At 45.0% G+C, this 23,395-nt stretch overlaps 1 protein-coding gene across 4 annotated transcripts in view; it reads right to left on the minus strand.

The window, feature by feature from the left end:
• The window catches only part of KCNC4 (potassium voltage-gated channel subfamily C member 4), a 51,665-nt gene that overhangs the window by 24,053 nt on the left and 4,217 nt on the right, over nt 1-23,395 (minus strand). For all 4 annotated transcript variants that reach the window (XM_088674128.1, XM_035123153.3, XM_088674129.1 and 1 more), the window contains exons 2-3: nt 15,656-16,595; nt 11,149-11,334 (exon numbers count right to left, since the gene is read on the minus strand). In XM_088674128.1, the coding sequence (XP_088530254.1) occupies nt 11,149-11,334; nt 15,656-16,595 (1,126 nt within the window). The remainder of the gene's footprint in view (nt 1-11,148; nt 11,335-15,655; nt 16,596-23,395) is intronic.

Genomic DNA, 23,395 nt, shown 5'->3' on the forward strand with positions numbered 1-23,395 from the left:
CAAAAGCAAAGCAAGCAGACCCAATCAAAGTGCAGGTAAGGAGAATTCCAACATTATCCCCTTGCATGCAATGGCAGTTGCAATGGCACAAGTAATGTAACTTCAAAAGAAGAATAGTTATAGTAATTGGGAGGGCAGACAGCATAAGAAGAGTCTGGCTAGATCAGATCAAAGGCCTACCTAGTCTATCATCCTCTTTCCACAGTGGATGACCAGGTGCTTATGAGAAGCCCACAAACAAGACTCTCCTGCTCATGATCCCCAGCAACTGGCCTCTGATCCTGTTGGTAGTATACAACCATTTGACTAATAGCCTCATCCTCCATTAATTTGTCTGGTCTCCTTTTATAGCCAACCGGAGACGGTCACTGTCATTCGGTTAGACCACTTACGCACAAGGTTTTCCCTGAATGCGTATGCACCAAATCTGAGCCCACTTCCTGCTTTGTACTGATCTGGGAGAGTTTTCTATGTAGTGTAAGAATAACACCATCACAAAGTACAGGCACTTCCTTCTTGGTATAGAAGTGTATTAACCTCCCCAACTAGCACGTCTTTCTTGTTTTATGGGCTTAAGATGCTTTCCCAGGTCAGCCCCTCTGGGACTGCTCTGCATTCAAACCTCAGTCACTTGACACATTTGTAGCTGATTGGTTGCAGGCAGCTGCATCCTGTTCCCAGGGATGGGTCAGGAGATCAGCAGTTGCACGGGTGAGCATGGCCTTTCCCAAGGGATGAGATCTAATCCATCTAAATTAGCAGGGAAGGAAATACCTTTTGGGTTCAGCAGCCTGCACAAAGTTTGAAATTAGCAGATTTAGCATAGCATGCCTAACAAACATCTCTCTTGCTCCTCTTCCTGGTAGGTCTCAATAAAAGTAGGTGAACCTGAAGATCAATTTAGAGCTTTTGGACTAGCAAGACAGCGGTGAAGTGCTCTCACTGGCGTAGGAAGTCGCTCGGGCACCCGGAGGCAGGGCGTCGCTACGTAGCATGCATGTGCGCTAAGTAACGGGGTGCTGGCACCGCTGCTTGCGCTGCCCCCCAAAATATGGAGCTGGGAGCAGGCTGCTCCCTCTGCTCCCCCCTTGCTATGCCCCTGAGTGCTCAAGCAAAGACTATGGTAGCCAGATAGCTGAGAAGTAAACCTTTATCTTTCAATTGATCTATCAAATAGAAGGTGAGGTAGCTGCAGATGCTGCTGGCTTTTGTTGGCCCTCCCTACTCCACAGCCTCCTATGGGGTATCCATGTAGCCCTGGTTGGTGCTGTAAGTGGGGTGGGGGGAGAATGAAAGGTGACAGGGGGGGAATGTAAGATCAACCACTATCTTTCACTTGATCTGTACATTTAATGGTAATTGCTCGTTCTCTGGGTTACAGTCTGGCAACCCCTTGAGACTCCATCTTGATCACTTGAGTCTTTCTTCACCTTTGGATCCTAAGTGTGTTGGTGTCAGGGGAAAACATTTCAGATAAATAAACTTAAAATTGCAGCCTTCACCGGAAGATAATGAGGAGGGAATGGAGGTTGTGTAATCCCTCTTTTGTGGCTTTGACTCTGTGCCTCTGGCCTTCCATTTTATTCCATGGAAGTTTCTTCTTAACTTGAAATTTCCTCTCACTGTGTCTCTTTGGGGAAGCTCAATCTAAGGAACATTTTGCACTTCCATTGTGTGGATATTACAGACAGGCCCCACATGTTATGTGCTTGAGAAGGAGAGCAGGGCAGGGTGGGGAGCAAGACCTATTGATTTATCAACAGCGAGGAGGCTTCCAATAAGCCTCTTGGTATCTCACTCCCTAATTCTGGTTTTTGTTCTCACAGCAGCAGGGCTATTAGTCATGCTTTATATACCAAGTTGCATAATGCCAAGTCTAAAAATTGCATAGCAGAGCTGCATGTCAGTTCTAATAAGCGCTGCCTGAAATAATATTATCCTTGCTGATTAGGAATATGCTTGGTCCACAGAGGATTTTCCATGTCAAATAGCAACAGGCTTGTCCTTGGTTCAAACAGAAATCAGATTCAGACCCCCGGCTATCTAACACCAGAAAGCCAGTAACAGAAGCCATCTGGCTATGTATCGCCCAATTATGGCTCCTCAACCCACTTGGTTGCTCCCACTCTTTCGTTCAGTGCCAAAGACCCTGTGAAAACAACTATCAAAATATTTTCCACATCCGTTTCAATCCCAGTGTCCTTTCCAGGTTTCCTGCAAGCACCTCATACAAGCACAGAAGTGGAATGGTGAAGGAGAAGGCTCATTGGGGTAATTTAATTGGACTTCCTGCCTGACAAAGGCCACAGCTGTCTCATCAGTAACGAATAAGCTGCTTGTGACTGTGCTAAACCCCTAGTCCTCAGGGCACACACACACACCTTATTTTACCCTTGACTGCTATATTAACAGATAATTGCAACTCATCTATGGGGAGCTAGAAGCCTGCAGTTAAATGACACTAAGCAGCAATTTTCTACAAGTTGGCAAAAACCTATTAAGGAATATATGCAGCAGCCCAGCTCCACAAAATGTCAGACCACAAAACCACCACTGTGTATGCTGGCCTACCAGGGCCTTGATAAAACTTCCTAGGTTCCCTCTTCCTCCCTGCTTTCATTGCCTGCCTGGGACTGCAAAAGCAGAGGTGTTTTATGCACCCAACAGGCCACAATATAAAGCTGGAGGTCTGTGGTGGACTTTGGGGTGGGAATTGTGAGTTGTGCAGAGGTGCTCTAACAAAACACAACTGGCTGCTTCCTTTGTTGTCCTCCCTAACTGTTGAAATGTAAGTTTCTGAAGGAGCAGGGAATTTTCATTTTTGCTATGTTAATAGACTGTCCCATATAAAAACAAGACATAATGAAACTAAGGACTTTGTCCAAAGTAGCACTAAGAAAGACTTCCATCAGCACAAGGATTTCTGCTTGTGCAACAGAACTTTCCCCTCCATGGGTCTCTTAAATCTGTTTTGAGGTTCCCCAAACCCTCCGGAGCAGATCTATGGAGGGGGCAGGGGAATAGGAAAGAAGTTCCATTACACAAGGGAAAATCTTTGTACTGATGGAAACACCTTAGTTGAATACCACTGAAAGTTAGATATCTCCCAGCTCCTCAACTTGCTCAAAAGCTATTTTTCAACTAACAGGTATGGCAGGTAGGAAGGCAGCTAATAGAAATGAGGGTGTGTAAAAGTGCATAGGAGTTTATTTATGCGTGTTCAGCATTTAAAAACCCTGGGTACTGGACAGGAGCTTCAAGTTACACTGATTTTTGTTTCAGTTTCAAGGTCAAGGGGATTTTCACCATAGCTGCCAAGTCTCCTGTTTTCCCCGGGAAACCCCCGTTTTTAAAGCAGTTTCCTGCTGTCCTGTAATATCCTGTAATTCCCCCGGATTTCTTCCAGTGCTGCTCTGCTCATGTCTGGGCACCGGAAATCGGGCAGCGCCGGCACTGGAATTCGTTTCTATGCATGTCCGGACATGCGTAGAAGCGACTTCCGGTGCCGGCGCTGCTGATCCCGTACTTTTCTAACTAGGACTTGACAGCTATGATTTTCACTGAGCAGCATAGCTGCCAAGTTTTCCCTTTTCTCGCGAGGAAGCTTATTCAGCATAAGGGAAAATCCCTTTAAAAAAGGGATAACTTGGCAGCTATGCTGAGCAGTGCCCTTTTCTTCCCATGTTTCTGAGTTATGTCCAAATGCTGAAAAGTTCTGGCTAACCAGCTACCAAACCTAACAGTGCACAGGTTGTCCACAGCATTGCTCATTTGGGCATCAGTTCTGTGCTACTGCACCCAGATGAAAGTGCAAGCAGCATGATCTAAATGCCTTGCCTCAAGTGGGCATCTACAGAAGCATCTACATACCAAGAGCTGGAAGTCTGTACCACCCCCGCTGGTCACAGAGGAGACCTGCAGTGTACAAGAGCAATGAGGGTGGTGAGATGTGAAGCAGAATAAGGCTCCTGTATATAGATTATTTGGGTTTTATGCAGCCCTCAATGTTAAGCCATTCCTTTTGGATGAACAAAAGATGGAAATGCAGAAACCAATAAAAAAGAATTCCAGCAAGGATTAAAAAAAAACATTTGCTGATTCAACTCAGTGGTGCTTCAAAAAAAATCTATTGAAAATATCCCAAATGATGGTGTCATAACAAAACAGAAGGAATTAACAAAGCTGACAGTTGATTATTTAAATATGATTGGGCAAACTACACCTCCTACAGGTAGGTAGCCGTGTTGGTCTGAGTCGAAGCAAAATAAAAAAATTCCTTCAGTAGCACCTTAAAGACCAACTAAGTTTATATTTTGGTATGAGCTTTTGTGTGCATGCACATGTGTGCATGCACATGTGTATCTGAAGAAGTGTGCATGCACACGAAAGCTCATACCAAAATATAAACTTAGTTGGTCTTTAAGGTGCTACTGAAGGAATTTTTTTATTTTACACCTCCTACAATTATTTTAAAATTAAATTAATCAAGGGTGCTATTTCAGCTCCCACATCTGATCAGATTGGACTCTTGTGCACACCTGTGATGGACCGTTTTGGCCCAATGGGTGAGAAAGCCCTGAGTGTACCTTAATAGCATTTCAGCAAGTGCAACTTGACCTGCAGGGCTGAGAATAGTTGTGTCTGCTAAAATTCCCTCTTCTGCGTAACTGTTAATGTTCCAAATGCCACACCCTCCTTTGGATTTGATCACCTGTAGCGCACCCAATCCCTCAAATGCATGCCTGCGTGACTTCTGACGTGCAAAATTGGCCTTATTCCCCATTGGGGTGCTGTGCAGCTGAGCCAATTACAAATAATGATATTCTTCTCAGATACACCACAGTGATGACAGGCAGCATATATCATTTCTCTGATCAGCTGGATCCTATTTTATTTCTCTCCAATGAACAGAGTGTGCGGTATTAAGCATATTTACTGCATGACTCACTAAGTGTTGAGAATGGCAAGCTTAATAGGTAAATGAATACACTTAATTTTTTAAAAATTGCACAAGTGCCAAGTATGCCCCTATGGAACAAGTGCCTGACAAACCTGCCGGATGTAAGCAGCGGATTATTCACTGGCGTAATGCAGAGTTCGTTCAGAGCTACCAAAGCACAGGAATTACAAGCTGGTGGGAGTCTCTGCATTTTATCTTTCACCTTCCTCAAGTTTCAGAAACAGGAAGCTCAGCCACATCCGAGAACATCACATCCCTTTGATGTTAAAGGGATATGTGCAGCTAGAAAGCAGAAGCTGAGGAATCTTCCAGCTCAGGCCATCTAGAAATCCTTGATCAGTCTCCACCAACGTGGTCCCCTCCAAATGCTTTGGACTAAAGCTCCCATAAGCTGCGGCAAACATGTCCATGCTAACTGAGGTGACAAGATAACAGGATAACTGAGTTGGTTAGAGCATGTTGCTGACAATGCCAAGGTTGCAGGTTCAATCCCTGACTGCTGCATATTCCTGCATTGCAAGAGCTTGGACTAGATGATCCTCAGGCTCTCTTCCAGCTCTAGGATTGTATGAGATAGCTATGAGGCAACACGAGGGCAGCAGGTTTGACTACCATTGCAAGGCAGCAAAAGCAGAGGCCACCTTCTCACCTGCCTGCCCTGGGGCAGCCTTAGGTGTCCTGCTGGTTGTTTGTTTGTATCTATACTGTAGCTTGCAATGGTAATAAGTATCAGCAGTACAATATTTGTGTGTTTGTTTGAGAGTAGGCAAGAAAGGAGGATGGGCAAAGACACCAGTGGGGGAAGAGGGTGGGTGTAGAAGGAGGGGATGTAGCATGACAGAGCCCAGCCTCTTAGGCATTTCCATTCTCCACAGCATAGATGGGAAGTAATAATCAGAATAAAAGGTTGGCAGCTCATTTTTTGTGCCTAAAGCTGTGTCCAAACAATAGCTCTCCATGGCGTAAGTTCAGCTTTCATAAGCTAAACTGTTAGCGTGGGAAGCAAATGGAGCAGGTGTTTTGAAAAGACAGCTATCCTTAAAAAAAAAAGGCTCACTTCAAATTGTATACCTTATGCTGGCATACACCAGCTGCTGTCATTGTTACATCTCCACAAGCCTTTGGAGCCAGGGGTGGGGGATTTGTAGTCCTCCAGATGCTGTGGACTCCAACTCCCATCAGCCTCAGCCAGTGTGGCCAACAATCAGGGATGATGGGAACTGTAGTTCACCATCATCTGGAGGGCCACAGGTTTCCCAGTCCTGCTTCAGACTGTGCTTGCAATTGTGCTGTTTCCATGGTGTGACCTAGTTTTGAAATGGATGCCATCAAACTAACAAAACTAACAAAATGAATTTCAATAGGGACAAATGTCAGGTTCTGCACTTAGGCAGGAAGAACCAGCTGCACAAATATAAGATGAGGGACACATTGCCAGTAGTACATGTGAAAGGGATCCAGGGTTCTTGGAAGACCACAAACTTAACACGAGTCAACAATATGATGCAGCAGCAAAAAAAAAAGAAAAAAAAATTAATGCTATTCTAGGATGCATCAATAGAAGTCTAGTGTCCCGGTCAAAGGAAGTAATAAACCACACCTGGAATATTGTGTCCAGTTCTGGGCACCACCCTTTAAGAAGGATATTGACAAGCTGGAACGTGTGCAGAGGAGGGCAACCAAGATGATAATGGGTCTGGAAACCAAGCCTTATGAGGAATGGTTGAAGGACCCATGGATTCAAGTTACAAGACAGGAGATTCCAACTAAACATCAAGAAGAACTTTCTGATAGTAAGAGCTGTTCCACAGTGGAACACACTCCCACAAGAGGTGGTGGGCTCTCCTTCCTTGTATGTTTTTAAGCAGAGGCTGGATGGCCTTCTGACATGGATGCTTTAGCTGAGATTCCTGCATTGCAGGGGGTTGGACTTGATGACCCTCGTGGTCCTTTCGATTCTATGATTCCACGACTTTAATGCACAACCAACCTGGAAATGCCAGAACCGAAACAGCAGTAACCTCAAGTATGGTGTTGGAATACAATTGAACTGTACCAGATTGCACTTATTTGCATTTTCTCTCTTGATATCTGTGTCAAGAAGGAGCAAGTGAAACCCCTGTCCAGACATAAACAACTGATATGAAAAAAGCACATGATCCAGAGCTACTTCTGGAACAAGTATAAGAAAATTTGCCAAGCAATAGATGGTTGTGAGAAGGTGTTTTTTTTTGTTGTTGTTTTGTTTGCTCTGCTAATTGCTATGAGTGCAGCTTAACTAGACAGGCAGCTTTCCCAGCAATGCACACAGACGCTGGTTGAAGTCACCCTAAGCGGTTAAAAATGGGTTTTGTTTGTTGCCAGGGAACTGCATGAAGGCATTTCACAAAGAGATCTGTGCCACCAGGAAGGGAGCTGAGATCATTCTTTGGTATCACAATACTTCATAGGTTCAGCGTGCAGGCACTCATCACACAGAAGCACACAGATTTATGGGCATACATTAATGCTGGAGAAACAGACATGAAATGAGTTGCATTGCCTCATGATCAATTACTCACTTCCACATCCATGTATGTGCACTTAGACATACACCATCGAGCTCAGCTGAGGACTGCCAAAATCAATAGCAGCCTTCTGCTGTTGTGAGAAGCAGCACCCAATATAATTCCTAGTTCTGCAGAGCTATTTACAAGCACAGGAGGCCCATCATGGACTGAATCCAAGACCCTCAGTATGCTTTTAAATGATCCTTTCTTGGAACAGAGACCCACTACACCAGGCATCCTCAAACTTCGACCCTCCAGATGTTTTGGACTACAATTCCCATCTTCCCCAACCACTGGTCCTGTTAGCTAGGGCTCATGGGAGTTGTAGGCCAAAACATCTGGAGGGCTGCAGTTTGGGGATGTCTGCACTACACTCACAGAAACAATGGTGTGATTTACATTGTGCATCAAATTACGCAAACAAACACATTCCCTTGTCCACATATCTCACATGTGGTTTGCTCATCTGCATTTTAAATATAGTTAATATATAAAATCCACAAATCCCATAGTTAGGGCCTTTCCAGATGATGAGTAGGGGCAACTAGACTGTTATAAGCTAGCAATAGAAACGTGTCATGATCTAAATAGCCTGCTCAAAATACCCTTCTTAGTCCTCATCTGGATACCAGTCCCAAATGAAAGTATCATTGCAACCTTGTTGATGCTCACCTCACCATGCTATGAAAGCACGGAAGCTCCCCTGCTACTTCTTTGCAGGTAGATGACACCAATGCCAGCTTCTCGTGTCTCCAGTTGAGCACTGGAGCACGCAGCTAGATGTTTTCTGAGACAGACACCTATCCTTTCCTGTTGGGATAAGCCCAAGTGTTCACTGTGGGATGCTACCTCTGAAGGCTACACACCCCATGCTGGTCCCTGTCAACGTCATAGGTCAGACAGGAACAGGAAAGGCTGACCTGCAGATTGGGAGACAGGGATGAGCAGATACTGAAACAGTATCTGGTGATCCCACTCCAGATTTGTGAAGGCTTTGCTCCTTAGCCTTTTCTTCTCCTAAAGATGATCTGCAAGGCAGTGGAGGTTTAGGGTCAGAGTTTTCCTTCTCCTAGATGAACAACCTTCCAAGGTGGACAAGTCCCAACTTGCCTCTACATCACATGTAAATACAGCCTCCCTGACCATTGGACCCACTATTGGTCTTACCTGCTGGAGCCTTTCTTTGCATGCAGAGGACGTCCCTAACTTACCAAGGGTTTGAGACCCATTGGCTACCCACTCCTGGCTTAGCCGGCTGGTCGAAGCCATTCCCCAGGGTGTGACTGCTGCTGCATGTTGACAAGGCTTCAAATCTAAGCAGCTGGGGAAGGGAGGGGAAACTTGGGGGGGCAGTGGTCGTTGGACTTGGCCAATGATCAGGGAAGATGGGAGCTGCAGTCTAGCAACAAGAACAGGGCCACAGGCTCCCTGTTCCTGAGCTAAGGCTTGCTTTTCAGTTCTCAACAAAGAGGCAGAGAGCCAGCAGAACTGCTCATACTAATGACTCAGCCTTATTTGATTATGTTTTCTCAACTGTGTCTGTCTTAAAAGTACTGCCAATAGCTGCTGACTGCTGGTGTTATTGGAATCAATAAACTTACCCTGTTACTGTGAACTGCTTCTCTTTTTAAAAATCTACCCACTGCTCTCCTCCTATGCTTGCTAGTGTAAATCAGAGCTCAACTGCTCTGAACTCATAGGATATTAACAAGGACAAGAGTTGTAAATCAGAGGGAAAATATGCTTTTATTGCTGAGAAGGGATATTAAAAAGCCATTTGGAATAAAGGCTGGCAGGCATAAATAGAGCAGAGGCTGAAGGAAGTTAACTAAACAGGTAGATGGGCTTAATAGATAAAGTGGAAGGGAATCAGATAAATGCATGTAACCTGAGTCTCTCTGAAAAGGCAAATCTAAATGGAAAGATGTAAGGGACAGATGCAAGAAACTGCCATTCAGGTGGCTTGGGGGTTAGATAACTCCATACCCTCCAACATTTACCCTATGAAAATAGGGACGTTCTAAGGAGAAGCAAGATATTCTGGGATCAAATCAGAAATGGGGGTGGCTTCTGTAAATCCTGGACTGTCCCTGGAAAATGGAGACACATGGTGGGTGTGGAAATGTTCTGATTAATGTAACAATTCTAAGGATTGCCCCCCCCCCCATGTGAAATTTGATACCACAGCTAAGCAGCTACTCACTTTCCAGAACAATTGCCTATATTTGTGTGTATGTATCTCTCTCAATGTCCTCACCCTATTGTCTCATTTCTCCTCCATTTTCACTGTTTCTCTTCTTTCTTTGCTTTAAAACAATGCACATTTCTGCCTATGCATCCACATACTCTGCCCTACACGTAGACACCTCATTTTATTTGTTTGTTTTTCATGACATTATACAGCCCCAACGGTTTCTATATTCCCTCAGAGATGGAGGCTGCATGCAACCTGATATTTTTTCACACTCCAGTGCAAATGTAAGAGTACATAGGCGTTATTTGGGCCTCTTCAGCATGTAAAATAGCTATTAACCAAAATAACAGCCTACGGTCAAAGAGGAGGAAGCACACAGAGGCAAGCACAAAGAGTAGTTAAAGCGACATCAAGGAAGAACAAGGGGCAACAAACCATGAGGAAAGAAACTGTGAAGGACCATCTCTAAGGGGCTTTGGTGTGGACATATGGTGGGGCGGATGGGTGAAGGAATGAAGAAGAGTAAAATCAAATACAGCCACTCTCAAAGTTTGATGAAAATTGAAAGAAAGTAGGAGGTGGGGTGGGAGGTTATGAAACCCAATCTGAACATCTTGGCAAATCTGCTCCAAGGACATGAGTTACATAGCCTAAATAGTTGGAGATGGAACAGAAGCACAGACCAGGTGTGGCTTTGGTTAAAGATAGTCAGTTCTGATGAGCTACCTGAATGTAAGAGGAGAGTATTGCTTCTTGTGTGCAAATGGACCCGCAGCCCGAGTGTTCATATGCCTTGAAATCTCTTGTTGACGTGAGGGGCAAGGCAGCTACAGCTTCTCTCATGCATTACCTCCCTGATCTTGCGCTCCATCTGCTTCCCAACCATACCTGGAGTCTTGCTTGCCACAGCAGGTGTCAGAGGAGGGTTGTTGGCAGGACCAAGAAGGTAGAGGGAGGGAGATGTCACGGCTGCCCTGGTCACATCCATGCCATTTTCTGAAGCACTCTTAGGATACTTTAACAGATGTGCCTTTCCCCCAAGGCATCCTGGGAACTGCAGTTCATGAAGGGTGCTGAGAGGAGAACCCTCGCAAAGCTACAATTCCCAGCACACTTGACAAATTACAGTTCCCAGGGTGCTTTTGGAGGGAAGCCGTGACTGCTAAAGTGGTTAAATATAGGCGGTGGATGTGACCTTTGTTTACTGCTTCACTGGGAGACTTAAATAAACGTCCTCTAGGTCCCAACCTGGCAACTCTATCACAGGCAGGAAAAGAGCATGAAGGGTTGTGGGCTTTAAAAAGCAGCGTTTCCTTCCCTTTTCAGCTGTGAGAAGGACTGCAAAGCAGCCCAGCTGGGACACCTGCCTCATGAATGTGCCTTGTTCCTTTCGTCCACAACCTCCCCTCCATCCTCCAGCGTTTGCCTCTAGGTCTCCTTCATACCTTTCCGGATGCCACCATCAGCAGTGGAAGAGAAATCTCCAGCACTCAGAAGAAAGCAGGTAGCTGCTTTCTTGTTTTTGTCCCTGGTACTGGAGCGCCTCATCGGCTGGTTCTCCTCGTGAGGTGGCGAAAGAGGCTGCTCCTCGTCCGACAGCACCACGTTGGCATCGCCGTTCTGCTTGGTATCTTGGAAAGGGGAAAGAATAGGCAAAGAGGTAAGTGTTTCGGGGGGGAGGAGACTGGATCTGTACCTGCTTGGCAACTAGGGAAAGAAGCAAACAACACAGAAGGTTCTGGAAAACCTTCTGGCAGGCTCAGTGAGAGTTCGCTCCCCACAGTGTGTGATGCAATGGGCTGGCCGGCCTAGTGGTTAGAGTGTCGAGTGGGATTTAACTGAGGGAGAACTATGTACACCACCTCAAGCTCCTTGGAGAAAAATGCAGGATATAAATGCAATAAATAAATAACAGAAGTGTTGTGGCGGGGAGGCTTTTGTCCCTCAGCTCTTCTTTCACTGCCTGCCTTGCAAGCTGAGGAGTTCTGTAGAGAAAAAGAGAGGCAGTGAATCTGAAGTAAATCTTCACTTTGCTGGACAATGTTAGGCATGTGCTACCGAGAAAGCCAACATAGCATAATCAGCGCATCCATGCTTGCAGCAGGGCTTCTCCTTCCTTTTCTCCCTTGCACTTCTCTCCCAGGTTCCCACCAAGGTGGGGGGCTCTGGTGCAGATTTGGGGATATGTGCAAGGGGTTGGAGGGGAAGGAGAGAAGCCGAAGTCCCATTACAAAAGCAGGTTTTTGTTGTGCAAGCAGGTAGACCTAAGAACATAAGGTGAGACTGCTACATCAGGCCAGTGGTCCATCTAGTTCAGCATCCTGTTCTCACAGTGGCTGACCTCTGAGAAGATGCACAACGGCAAAGGTCCTGGGAGAAGATGAGGCAGGCATGGCAGCTGCACAGTATGGAGGGGAGTGGGGAAGGGGGGTGCTCTCTTGATGCTTAAGCAGCAGCCATAGTGTGGAGACTACATGGGCAGCACAGGTTAGACCAGGCATCCCCAAAGTTGGCCCTCCAGATGTTTTGGGACTACAATTCCCATCATCCCTGCCCACTGGTCCTGTTAGCTAGGGATGATGGGAGTTGTAGTCCCAAAACATCTGGAGGGCCGAGTTTGAGGATGCCTGGGTTAGACCTACCAAGTTGCAACTCCGTCATGTACTTGAAATCCCTCAGTGCTGTGGGAGACAAGGCAGTTTTCTCCCACCATCTCCCTTCAGGTTTATACCATCTGATGGTCTGGACATGATCCTGGGATGCTTCCAATACAATCTAGGATCAAATTCTTGTCTTCCAGATTTGGGTGGTGGTGGTGGGGGGTCTGCATTCAGCTCTTTCACCATTGCAAAACATACCATACCAAATGCTCCTCAATACTGTATCAAGTACTGTATTGCTATAGAAAATGTAATGCATATGGAAAATTTGACTCTAGAATGCAATGGCTTCCAGTAGCACAATGGGGCATCTCCCCCACCACTCTGCTCTGCCCTCACATGCCCCACATCCCCAATTGGTTTGTGGGTTTAGAACCCCCGGAATAGGGCACAAGGAGAGGAGAGGGCAGATGGTTCCATTAGGCAAAGAGAAATGCTTGCACTGATGGAACTCCTCCCCATAAGTCTGTAGAAAGAGAGAGAGCTTGCAGAAACTGCCTGCCAATATAGCAAATGTTACTGCTATGGCAATGGCTCTATGGTTTCTACAGAAACTGGAGTCCCCTGCAAACAGCTTTCTGTATCAGGTACTTGAAAAGCCTCGTATAAGAAGCCTCTGATGACATTCCTTCCCTACAGTCCTGTTCCAGTTCATAGACAAGTGTGCTACTCATTACCTCATACCAATGCCACAGTCTGAAGAAACTAAGTGAGCTGCTCAGCCACCATGCTCTGACGTTCTTGGATTCCTAAAGAAGGCCAGTTAGTGCCAGTTATGCTAGTTGTGTCATACCTGGTCCAATTTTCCACCAATAACAGAGCTTGCATATCCGGCCAGCTTCCTTCATCTGGGTGGCAGGATTGGCCCTTGAGAATGGCTACAATCAGCCTGCCATTGAGCCTCTTTGACAGGCCAGCCTAAAAGCATTATCCAGCCACTAACAAGATGGGAAAATCTTAAGAACAATTTGAAAGTCTGGCTTCCTGCTAGCAGTGATGTGGAGGATGAGCCAAGGACTCCCCCCCCCCCCACCGAGACCTGTGTCTGAAAGTCCTTTGTTATTATCTAAATCTAGAGAGAATCCATTCAAGGCAGATCCTCAGCAAGCATATGATGCTCCAGTTCTACTGTTATCAATGCTCATCTGAGTTCCATTCATGCCTGTGGACATGCACATGTCCAGCTCAGTTTCTTTAGGACTCATTTACGGGAAAGGCTCTTGCATGCAAATTCTTGCCTGTGTTCTGCAAAGGACAATAGAGTGCTCTCTCTCTCTCTCTCTCTCTCATCCCCTTTAAGTGGTGCTGTACACTTAGGATCATCACAGAGGTCCCAGAGCACTTCCGACTGCTAGACAGGAGCCTGCAAGAGGAATCCCTTAGGGAGCCACAGCCCTGGGCTGCAACTATGCCTCACTTAACAACAAGTGCCAGCTGCTGAAAGGGGAAAGCACTGCAACAATCAGAAACAAAACACCTGCCTGTCATGTTCACAGGCTTTCCACACACATGACACATATCAAGGGCTTCTTGGCTGACTCTGGGGTGCTGAAAAGCACCCTTTATCAATACTTCTTGCTGCAGAAAAGGTCAAATGGTTCACAATATTGAAAGTTGATGGGCAAGGAGACCGTGCATCTTCTTTTGCTTTTATATGGTCAAACTGCGCAAACTGCTTAACCTCTTTGAATCCCATGGTTCAAAGCAGTCGTGGGAAGTACCATGAACAGGGGATTGTTATGCCTCCCCCCTCCCCCCACTGTTTCCCTGTGGAATCTTGCTGCACTATTAACAGCAGCAAATAGCAGCTTTGGGGGGCAAATAGCAGCTGGGAGGGGGTGATTTTCCACTGGAAAACAGCATAAAGGGAACAGCTTAGCTCTCCCTTCTGCCCCTGCCACCAGGGCATGATCCAGATGAGGGTCCCCACAGATTCAAAAAAAAGAGAACACCCTTGGTGTAATGTCCAAAGGAGAAGCTTGCAGGACTCCCCTGAGAGAGGCATGCCAACATTGCCCCTTGCAGTGATCCATGTAAGGTACTTTCCCCTTGTGTTTCACATGATACAGACTGGCTTGGGACACTGAGATATGAGAGCAGTTATGCTGAGGATTCACTCTCTTCAGCAGTTCAGGGATCTCTGTTGGTGATTTGGCACTTGGAAAATTAGCCCTTCTTCGTGTGTCCCAACCAATTGAGAATGGGCCTTTTCTGCGGTGGCTCCATGTTTGTGGAATGCTCTCCCCAGGGAGACTTACCTGGTGCCTTTATTGCCTATCTTTAGGTGTCAGGCAAAAACATTCCTCTTCTCTCAGGTCTTCGGGTAATTAAATAATCTATGGCCTTTTAAACTGTGGGGTGTTGTTGTCCGCCCACTCTGGGCAGCTTCCAACAAAACATTAAAATACAGAAATCCATCAAACATTAAAAGCCTAATCAGGAAAAGACCCTGATGTTGTGTAAGATGGAGAGCACAAGGAGAAGGGGACGACAGAGGACGAGATGGTTGGACAGTGTTCTCGAAGCTACCAACGTGAGTTTGACCAAACTGCGGGAGGCAGTGCAAGACAGGAGTGCCTGGCGTGCTCTGGTCCATGGGGTTACGAAGAGTCGGACACGACTAAACGACCAAACCACAACAAACAGGGCTGCCTTAAGATGCCTTCTAAAGGTATGGTAATTGTTGTTGGTTTTTTATATAGTAAACTGCCCTCTGATCCTTAGATGAAGGGCAGTATAAAAATTTAATAAATAAATAAATAAAATTATTAAATAAATAGTGCAAGCAGGCAATTGGTGAAAACATATCATAATGTCTTTGATCATTGATCAAATCATTGATCATAAGGCATCTCTGCCCCCCACCAGCAAACACTAGCTAATTTTGACGCTACATGGAGCCATTAGATATTGAGAACAAAGTCATTCATTGAATAAAGCTACTTCTCATTTACATCAAAGTAGAGAATTTGGCTCAAGATCTAGCAGATAGAATGAGACCATGCTGACATGTTGACCAAGTCAGAAGCTTTGGCTAAACATATCCAGTTACCCTGATCCATAAACACAAAGGGGAACATTTAATAGAGGGACGTGCTGAGAGAATTGTTCAAAGCCAACCTCTGTTTTAACTATGAATTCAGCATCATTGTATGAGTGGCCTAGTGGAGGAACATACATGATGGAGAATCTACCTGTTTAGTCTCCGCAAGGTGTTTAGCTGCTTCTAGTCTCCTACCACCAATTTCTCTCTCTCTCTGGCTTTGGTTCAGCCCGAGATCTTGTACCTCACCTGATCTTTTTCTCTCCATCACCCCTGCTGGTGCAGCTGCCGGAGGGCTGTTATAACTCTGAATGCTGTTGCGGGGTGAGTTGCCTTCTGACTTGCAGTACGTTGGTGAATCAAGTGGCGCTGGGCGAGGTATGTGCTTCTTCTTCTTCTTTGGCAGCTTCTGCTTGGCCATCGCCAATGAATAATACATTCCAAAATTGTTGACAATAACTGGGACGGGCATGGCAATGGTAAGCACCCCCGCCAGTGCACAAAGAGCCCCCACCAGCATACCTGACCAGGTTTTGGGGTACATGTCGCCATAGCCCAATGTGGTCATGGTCACCACTGCCCACCAGAATCCAATGGGAATATTCTTAAAGTGGGTGTGCTCACTTCCACTCGGATCAGATGGCTTGGCTCCAATCCTTTCAGCGTAGTAAATCATGGTGGCAAAGATCAAAACCCCCAGAGCCAGGAAGATGATAAGTAGGAGGAACTCATTGGTACTGGCCCGAAGTGTATGGCCCAGTACCCGAAGCCCCACAAAATGGCGTGTCAACTTGAAGATCCGCAGGATCCGGACAAAGCGTACTACCCTCAGGAAGCCCAGCACATCCCGTGCAGCTTTGGATGAGAGGCCGCTGAGTCCCACCTCCAAATAGAAGGGCAAGATGGCTACAAAGTCTATGATGTTAAGAAGGTTCTTGATGAAGACCAATTTATCTGGGCAGCAAACGATGCGCACTAGGAACTCCAGAGTGAACCACAGGACACAGACTCCCTCAACATAGGTGAGGATGGGTTCCGTCTCCAGCTTTCGCATCACAAAGGTCTCAGTTGTGTTGCCCGTCACCAGTGTTTCAGTCACGTTAACATCTATGATGAAGGCTTCGTGCGTCTCCAGGCAAAAGGTTGTTATAGACGCCAGAATGAAAAAAAGCGAGGCAAAAGCAATTATCTGCAGGAGGAGGAGAAAAATAAGCTCAGTGATTAAAATGAAACAGGCCATGGGAGAAGGAAAACAATATATGTAGAAAACAACATCTCTCTCTTTCTCCAGTACACTTATTAATTGCTACAAAGAAGATACAGAATAAAGATGTGTGCTTGATTTGAACCTAGGAAGAGGCATAGGTAAAGGTGCCCCTGACTATCAGGTCAAGTCGTGTCCGACTCTGGGGTTGCGGCGCTCATCTCTCTCTATAGGCCGAGGGAGCCGGCGTTTGTCCGCAGACAGCTTCCAGGTCATGTGGCCAGCATGACAAAGCTGCTTCTGGCGAACCAGAGCAGCACAAGGAAACGCCATTTACCTTCCCGCCAGAGTGGTACCTATTTATCTACTTGCACTTTGATGTGCTTTCAAACTGCTAGGTGGGCAGGAGCTGGGACTGAGCAACAGGAGCTCACCCCGTTGCAGGGATTCGAACCGCCAACCTTCTGATCAGGAAGCCCTAGACTCTGTGGTTTAACCCACAGCGCCACCATAGCCATGATCAAATGACAAGCTTGGAGTTTTTCCTCTACCCACTTGATGTGGCCATGCTCTCTGAGGAGAGGAGGAGTCTTTTTTGAATAGATCCTCTCCTTCATGAATGAATTTCGTTTTCAGTTCCAGCCACACCCCCAACTCAGTGAGATTGATCAGTCAAAGAAGTTGGAGGGAGGAGACTGTGGAAACAGTGAGTGTTCATACCTCAAAGTTATGAGCTTGCAGGCAGGCTGTCTCCTTTTTTTTTTACCTTCAACACTATGCTAACCTTAAAGGAATAATACTAATAAGTATGTGCCAAGATTAGGCGAGAACTGAACATGCCATACTCAACTTCCTTATTGCTTTATGATGTCCTTTTTGGACCAAATTGTCGGGCAACGTGAAATTCCCATGCCTCTGATGGCAATGAAACTTGTCAGCAGTTTTGGTTTCTCCTGTATCCCAAAGGCCAGCCAGTCTCACACGCCACTGATACTAACAATAAACAGGAAGAGCTCAATTACCCAGTTGGGACTACTTGTGTGTGTTTGTGCTCCAGCCTCATTCTTGTTTGTTTTTCCCCCCTGCACATTAGTTTGCCAACCAATGCATGGATTAAAATGATTCATACTACCTAGGAGCATAATCCAAAACCCTAAACTGTGAGGCTACATGTACTACAGAATATATACAATATCTACCATTTAGATACAAGGGGATCTGTTGTGAAATTCACAGATTTTAGTTTGGCTTTTCCTGTCCACATGAGAGCAGACTAAGCCAGATTATTTGCTTGAAGGCTAAGGCTAGGCTCCTGAGTAAAACTAGTTCAGAGAGCACAGAGGAGTTTTAAGTTTCTTTTCCCCAAACAACACAACTCTCCCTGTCACTTGGCAAACTGCCTTTGCAATTGATAACTTTCCAGAAGCAAGGGCTGGCGGTTACTGGGCAAATCAGTTTTCCTCCATGGTATAGGAATAAATGCCAGATGAGTTGGCCATCTACTCAGTTGGCTTTAAAAGGGGATTAGACAAATCCACGAAAAGGCTATCAATGGCTATTAGTCATTGGCTGAGTACTAGCTCCAGTGTCGAGACAATATGCCTCGGAATGCCAGTTGCTGAGAATCCCACATCAGAAAGTTCTGTTGCGCTCCTGTCCTGCTTAGTTGACCTTTAATTCAATGTGTTTCACAGAAAGTTATCAACTGAATTTCCTGAGATTATTACTGTAAATATTTAACATATTTATTTGCATTAAACTCAGATTTAATTTTAAAGCAGGCTAGTTGTGTGTGTGTGTGTGTGTGTGTGTGTGTGTGTAGCTGGCATTAAGGCTGCAGCCAAACGTACGGTACCTGAGAGTAATTTCCACTGAAATGTAATAGAGTGGTCCTATGTATATCTGTCCACAAATATTCCTCATCCTCTCAGCTAAGTGTGTTTAGAATTAAAGAGTTACTTGAGAGATTTCAGTGGGACTTGCTACTGAATATATATGCATAGGTTTCTGCTATTCACAAGGTAATGGAAACTTTTTTAAAGCAATTAAAAAATAAGAATAGTTCAGCCTGCTTTGACACCCTGCCTCCAAAGCTGATGGCCTTTCCTTTCTACATACTAATGAAGAATTCAAACTCTTGGCTGAAGCTCCATAGTACACAAGATGTTTCTGAAAATGAATAACTGGAACAAATGTGAAATAAGCACACATGCGCGCACGCACACACACGTGTACACCATTTCTCTCAGAATAATTTGATGCTTTATTTAACAAATCAGTGCACCTAACAATTTTACCAAGCTGGTGATGAGCCTTGCAGAGCTTCTCATTTTTACTGCTTTGCCTCAGTTAACATCTAGTGATTGCATTGGATCATTGATTTTGGCTCAAGAGGAGACTCATCAGCCCTGTGATATGAAGGCAAAATGTTGATTTCATAATACTTCATGGGGTCGTGGAACAATTGCCCCAGCCCACAAGCACAACCCCATTAAATTAGCCATCTCCACTTAGATACCTGGGGTAAAGTTGATTCCCATCTGTTCTGAATGGTGGATCAACCACTATCCTAAGTGAATTTTATGAAGTAAGCCAAATTAATTCTTTGCATTTGTCTTCACATATAAGGCACATCCCTGTGCCTAACTTTCACAGGAAGGGAGTCTGAGAAACTGAGGCAAATAGTGATGTCAAGAGATGACGTTCAATGTCCTTTTGACAAAATAAAAGCTGACAAATCACTGCATCCAGGTAGCCATCACTTGAGAGTTCTTAAATAATTCAAATGTGAAACTGCTGACTTTATAATAAAAACATGTAAATTGCCCCTAAGAGCAATCTCCACACCTGCGAACTGGAAAGTGACCAATGTAACATCCATTTTTCATAAGGTATTCAACATCTGGAGAAAATGGTAGAAAACATTGTTATACAGTGGTACCTTGGTTTACAAACATAATCCGTTCTGGAGGTCAGTTTGTAAACCAAAACAGGTTGTAACCCAAGGCACGCTTTCGGCAATGGGGCCTCCCAAAAAAATTGTTCGTAATCAAAAAAAAAAAAAGGTTGTAATAATAAAAAAATTGCAAACTGGGACATGCACTTCCGGGTTTGACTTGTTTGTAATCCAAAACATATGCAAACCAAGATGTATGCAAACCAAGGTACCACTGTGCAAAATTACCAAACATGCAGAAGAAATATCCTTGCTGAAGCAGAACCAGCATGGCTTCCACAAGGGAAAGTCCTGCCTTAATAACCTACCAGAGTTCTTCAATAATGTCAACAGGCATATAGAAGTGATCCAGCGGACACTGTCTACTTAGACCAGGCACCCACAAATTGCGGCCCTCCAGATGTTTTGGCCTACAACTCCCATGATCTCTAGCTAACAAAACCAGTGGTCAGGGATGATGGGAGTTGTAGTCCAAAACATCTGGAGGGCCGAAGTTTGGGGATGCCTGACTTAGACTCTCAGATAGCTTTTGACAAAGTACCTCATCTCACCATAGAATCCTGAGTAGGCTTAGCAGTCGTGGAATAAGAGAGGGTCAGTAACTGGTTAAAAAATATGAAGCAGAGAGTATGGATAAACAGAGGGATATAGAAAGCACAGGCTCCCAAGCACCACCATTGGAACCTGTGCTTTTAAACTTGTCCATAGATGATCTAGTGTTCCTGAGCAGTGAGGAAACCTGCTGACAATACCAGATTGTTTAGGGTGGTTAAAACAAAGCAAACAGAGATTGTGAAGAGCTCCAGTAGGATCTCCCCAAACTGGGTGAATGAGTAGTAAAATTGGAAATACAATTCAATGTAAGCAAGTGTAAAGTGATGCACATTGCAGGAGTGGGGAAACGCCTTAATTTCACATATATAGTGCGCTTGTTCCTGTTTTCTAGACCATGTGCTTTCTTGATTACACATAGAGTCATTGAAGCCTCTTCCTGTGGCTTGTATATGCATTGCTGGCATGTTCGTTTCCTCTTTTGGTGGTTTTAGCCACTCAGGTGGAATCTACACACGTTTTAAAAAGCTGTGAAAATGCTTTTTTTTTTAATAAAAAAAGTTTTGAAAGAATTTATTGAATTTTCCCTAGCTCACCATCGCAATCTAGCGTCACATTTCTATATTGCACTTCACAACACACTTAAAAGGTTCTATTTACAGCTGTATAGCTGAGTCCTCATTGTAATTTCTAGGGCTGCCCCCCGTCTCCTTCAACAGCAACAGTAGCTAACATGATTGACACTCTTACTAAGCATGATGGGCTCTTTTTGTTACATTTCTGTGCAGAGAAAAGAAGAAGAGGAAGAGGAATTAAACCCCACCACCACCACCACCACCACCACATTATTGTAATTGTCTCTCTTTGGCCTGGGGTATATTCCAGGTGTGGAAGTGTCATTTTGGTGGAGCCAAGCCTTTTCAGGTATTGTTCCTCCTCTTCTGTTTCTATGCAGCATGCAATGCAAGAAAAACAGTCTAGCAGCTTTATTTATTATCTCATTCCCACCCTTCTGTTACTCCGAGGAACTTAAGGGACATACACCCACACACCCCAATGTTTCTCCTCATAACAAGTCTGCAATATAGTTTAAGCTGACAGAGCACAACTAGGCCAAGGCTGCCTAGTGAACTTCATAGCTGAGTGGGGAACTGACCCTTGATCTCCCCTTGTCTGTGCCTAGTCTGACACAATTACCACAATATCACACTGGCCAACGCTGTCGGATCCTAGTATCTCTGCTACTACTGAAACATTTGCCTTCTAGTGGCAGGCAGAGTGTGAGCAAAGGACCTCTGCATGAATTCCTGGCGAGCTCTGCCCACTACACAGCTCTGCCTTTACTGTTCTTCACAGTCCACAAGTGAGTCAGGATGCAAAATTATGTCTGGCTGTGAGCAGCAGAAATTAAGGTGGGAGATCTGCTTTCATTTGGGGCTTTTAAACTCTGCTCACTCCTGCTGAGCAGACTGCTGCAATGTTTCATGTCCATGATTACAGCTGTTTGTGTAAGTCTCTAGCATGCCATGCCTTTGTTCATCACCACAGGGGTACAGGGCTCCTTCCCAGCACAAAGCGCCAATTCCTACTGTTACTCCAAAGTCAGCTGCTTCCTGCAGCCAAAGCCGCTTTCTCTGCATTTTGTATGGAGGAATCAATTGTGCTGAGGGACTTCCTAACTAGAGTTAGTGTAATTCCGGAAGAAGCGTGAACTCTGTCGTTGCCCTGTGCCTCATTGCCCACTTAGTGTTCTGATAAATATCTTCCATAAGTGTGTGCGGGGGAAAACAGCTCTCAAAACCCATCCTTCAGAAGCCAATGCCACAGCAGGGATGCTGAGCTCCAGCCAAAGCACCAATACAACTGTCACTTTGGGTGATGATGCCACAGGCTCCTCCCCTTCACAGCACAACCTTATAGACCAAGATGTCTCATGGTGTTGGTTTGTGGCAGGAGGGAGAGATTGGGGGCAGACTAAGAGTAATGGGGTCCAGCCAGAAATGGGGCCTGTCTGGGTCAAAAAGGCTGAGATTCAACAAGCTGATCCCAATGCCATCTGCTTGAAAAACCCAGACATTCTTGCTTTCCAGGGAAGCATGAATAATATTGATTACAATGAACAACATGGCCACAAAGGACTGTCTTTTGCTCCTCACGTTTTCATACAATTACATGCAAAGGGCAACATCTTTTGAGCAGGAACACTGAAGTAGTGAGGCTGAGTGACATCACTTTTGTACCTTTCTCCTTATGTTGTCTTAGTCAAGAAAAATACAGAATTATTATTAACAAACAACAACAACATTTTCTGCCCTGAGAAAGCAAATCAAAACATCATGTACCCAATGAAGAACAAGGGTTAATAAGGCCAGTTGAGGCCAGCTAGAATTTATTCCAGTGATGAAAAAGATGGAATCTATGGCGGTCTTTGGAAAGTCATGCCTTAGTGGACAACAAAGATCAGAGATATAGTTTCTGAGACAAACAATGCATTGACACTTGTTTCTTTCAAAGCAGGATTCCATTAAGGGGAGGGGGAGTTATTTCTACACCACCTAAATGAAGCGCAAGGGCACTTTCTAAGACAAACCATTCATATTTCATGAACCATTTAAAACACCCTTCTCAACACTAGTATGTAACATTAGCAGTACCGGATACTTAGCTGATACAAATTGAGATAATCTTGCTGGAAGTATTGAGAGCTTGAAATGAGTTGAACAGCATCTCATCATTCAACATGAGTTGAACAGCACCTGTTTATACCATATGAGGATCCTTATCACAGTTATAAGGAAGTTTGGAGATGGGGGTAAATAAAGTTTCCTGGGTCAACTGCACTCAGCTTCCCCAGAGTACAGCACAGTCCGCCAGGTCATGCCATCTAGCTAATGCCTGCCAAATCTTAATACATATCCTCTCCCTTTTAATTTAAATGCTTTTCGAAGCCATTCTTCTATGGCCCTGTGCCTTGGTCCCTGGGAGAGGACAGTCACATTTCCTGCCAGATTCTCCATCTGGCAGTGACAGTGAGAACCCCTTAGCTTTCCTTTCTCCAAGAAACTGAAACCTTCACCAAAAAAAAACAGGTACTAAGATATTTTCATGGGGTGCAATGACTGGGCTGATCATATTCTTAAATGGTTTGCAGGGAGAAGGTAGGGACAGATGTACTTATCACTACATTGGGGCTGATTTTTAAGTTTCTAGCTCTGATAATCGTATCATCGGGCATCACCGAGGTCAATGGCTGGGGAAAGCATTTTCCAGGAGAAGA

This window comes from Zootoca vivipara, chromosome 7 (assembly GCF_965207765.1).
Source record: "Zootoca vivipara chromosome 7, rZooViv2.hap1.1, whole genome shotgun sequence".
Lineage (NCBI taxonomy): Eukaryota > Metazoa > Chordata > Lepidosauria > Squamata > Lacertidae > Zootoca > Zootoca vivipara.